The sequence below is a fragment of the Punica granatum genome, chromosome 5 (assembly GCF_007655135.1).
Source record: "Punica granatum isolate Tunisia-2019 chromosome 5, ASM765513v2, whole genome shotgun sequence".
In the NCBI taxonomy this organism is placed as follows: Eukaryota; Viridiplantae; Streptophyta; class Magnoliopsida; order Myrtales; family Lythraceae; genus Punica; species Punica granatum.
This window is the reverse complement of record NC_045131.1, coordinates 27705875-27707973: the sequence shown is the minus strand read 5'-3', so window position 1 is coordinate 27707973 and position 2099 is coordinate 27705875. Positions and strand designations below refer to the sequence as shown.

The window sequence follows — 2099 nt, the reverse complement described above, 5'->3', positions numbered from 1 at the left end:
TGCTTATCCATCAAGGGCACTTGAGTCGTGGACCCTAGCATAGTTAGACAAGACAAGAATTACACACTGCGTCTTGGCTTTGGCTAAACTTCCCCTTCCACCCACCTCGACGAGAAGTGTGCAGAAAACATACTATTAGAAGTCAAAAAGTCAATAAATTTCGAGTTTTGAATCAACTAAAATGAAAAAAAGAAAGTATAACACATCTCAATGAATTTATACAAAAAGAAAAATATATTCTTTTCGTTCATATACAAACATTACAAATAAAAGAACAAAGGTCAATTTTCTTTTTTTCTCTTCGCAAAAAATTAAAAATAAAAAAGGAAAAATCACCTAACCATCATATATTTTTTTTTCTTGGATAATATCTACCCATGAATGCTAGCAGGAAAAAAAAACCTATACTTTTTTCCAACTTCCTAAATATGTTTCTATTATCTATGAATCTATCTATCTATCTATGTATTAGAGTTTTTGTCCATATTAATTAATTCTATATATTTATACTAAAATGTTTTGGGGCAAAAAAAAGCATGTTAGAGCCCACGGCCCATCGTCTCCTTCAACTGTTCCAACGACGCCTGCCTCTGCAGCCGCATCTCCTCGTTGAACTTCTCTATGAACGCCTCCACCCGACGGTTCAGCTCCTCTGGGCTCAGTGACGGCTCCTTCCTCAGCTTCACCGGCGACAGAGGCGGAAGCTGCAGCCGATTGCTCCGGTCTTTAAAAGTCTCCGATTTTTTCACCGTCGGTGGAGCAGCAGCAGAAGGAGGAGGTGGTGGCGGCCCCAACTCCAGTGGGCTGATCTGCGGACCCTCCCGATCATCCCACGAGCCGCTCCTGCTCAAGTGCCTCATCACCGTCGTCGGCGTCGTCACCCGCCCCTCTGTGATCGCCTTCCACGTCGCCTCCATCGTCTCGTGCCGCTCGAAATCTCCGGCTCTCGGAGCTCTGCCACCTGAAACAAATGGATAACAATAAATAATTTAAATTAATATTTAATTACAATTTCTTATTTTTACTAAAATTTTTAGATAATTCTCAGCTGAAAATGGAAAAAGCTCGCCAGCAGGAACTCGGATACGCCACCGTCAGTCACGGTCGCCGGCGAATGGGGAAATTAATTATGCTGAATTATTTTAACCGGAGGGAGAGTTAATACCTCCGGAGATTCCGCTAAGCGATTTCCGGTGGAAGAATCTAGGGGAAGGCTTAGGCTTTTTCGCCAGTGAGTGGGTCGCCGGCCGAACCACCTCCGTCGAGTACATTTCCACTACCGGCGACCTCGAGTCCACGAGCACCTCCGCCTCATCATATCTGTCGCTGGCGCCACCTTCAATCGCCAAGCAATTATCCTTGTTGCTCTCCTCAGCCACCACCCGCTTGTCTTCGTAAACCTCGTGCATGTCGCCTCCCGAAGCAACCACCGTGACTTGCCTGACCTCCACTACTCTCTCCGGCGGATCAGGAATCGGCTGGGGAGAGACTTCGCGGCTGCTCTGGTACTGGAACCTGTAGGAGGCGGCAATGGTGATGATGATGCCGTTGATGATCAGGAACAGGAACGGCGGCTTAAGCCAGGCGACGATCGAGGTCCGCAGTGGCGGGAGGTAAGAGCTCGAGAGCTCTGAAATCAGCGGAATCACGGAGAACTTCAACGCCGTGGCTATGGAGACTACACCGGCAGAGATTAGCAGAACTTGAACAGAGACGAGCCAATTCCAAGCGGTACTGGACACCATTGTCGATCGTTCGTTCGCTTTCGGGTGAGATTCTGTACAGTCAGTGGAGGTTGAGAGGTGGGGATGCAGAACGAGTTTGGTTATGGAGGAAGACGTATATTTATAGAGAGTGTAGATCAAAAGATTCCGGGGGTATTGTTTGATTCTTGGCCGTTGGATTGGATCGGACGGTGGAGGATGATGTATATTTTTATTCAGAAGGAACTCAAGGGATTCCTTAGGTTTGTCAGCTCTTGGCCGTTGGATACGGTGGACATGGATGGAGTGTGTGGATGTGGTGTGGGGAAAGTGCTGCACTCGATGTCACTTGTCAGAGCGTCGAGAGTTTTTAATTCTTTTTTAAATACTTAATTA

The 2099-nt window shown here is 46.6% G+C and overlaps 1 protein-coding gene across 1 annotated transcript; it reads right to left on the bottom strand.

Annotated features, from left to right (window-relative positions):
- Positions 1–219: 219 nt before the first annotated feature.
- On the bottom strand, positions 220–1833 carry LOC116206949. Its single transcript, XM_031539787.1, has 2 exons — positions 1166–1833; positions 220–961 (listed from the first exon to the last, which is right to left on the bottom strand). The coding sequence occupies exons 1-2, from the start codon at positions 1743–1745 to the stop codon at positions 540–542; spliced, it is 1002 nt and encodes a 333-aa protein (XP_031395647.1). The 5' UTR covers positions 1746–1833; the 3' UTR covers positions 220–539.
- Between the last annotated feature and the right edge of the window lie 266 nt (positions 1834–2099).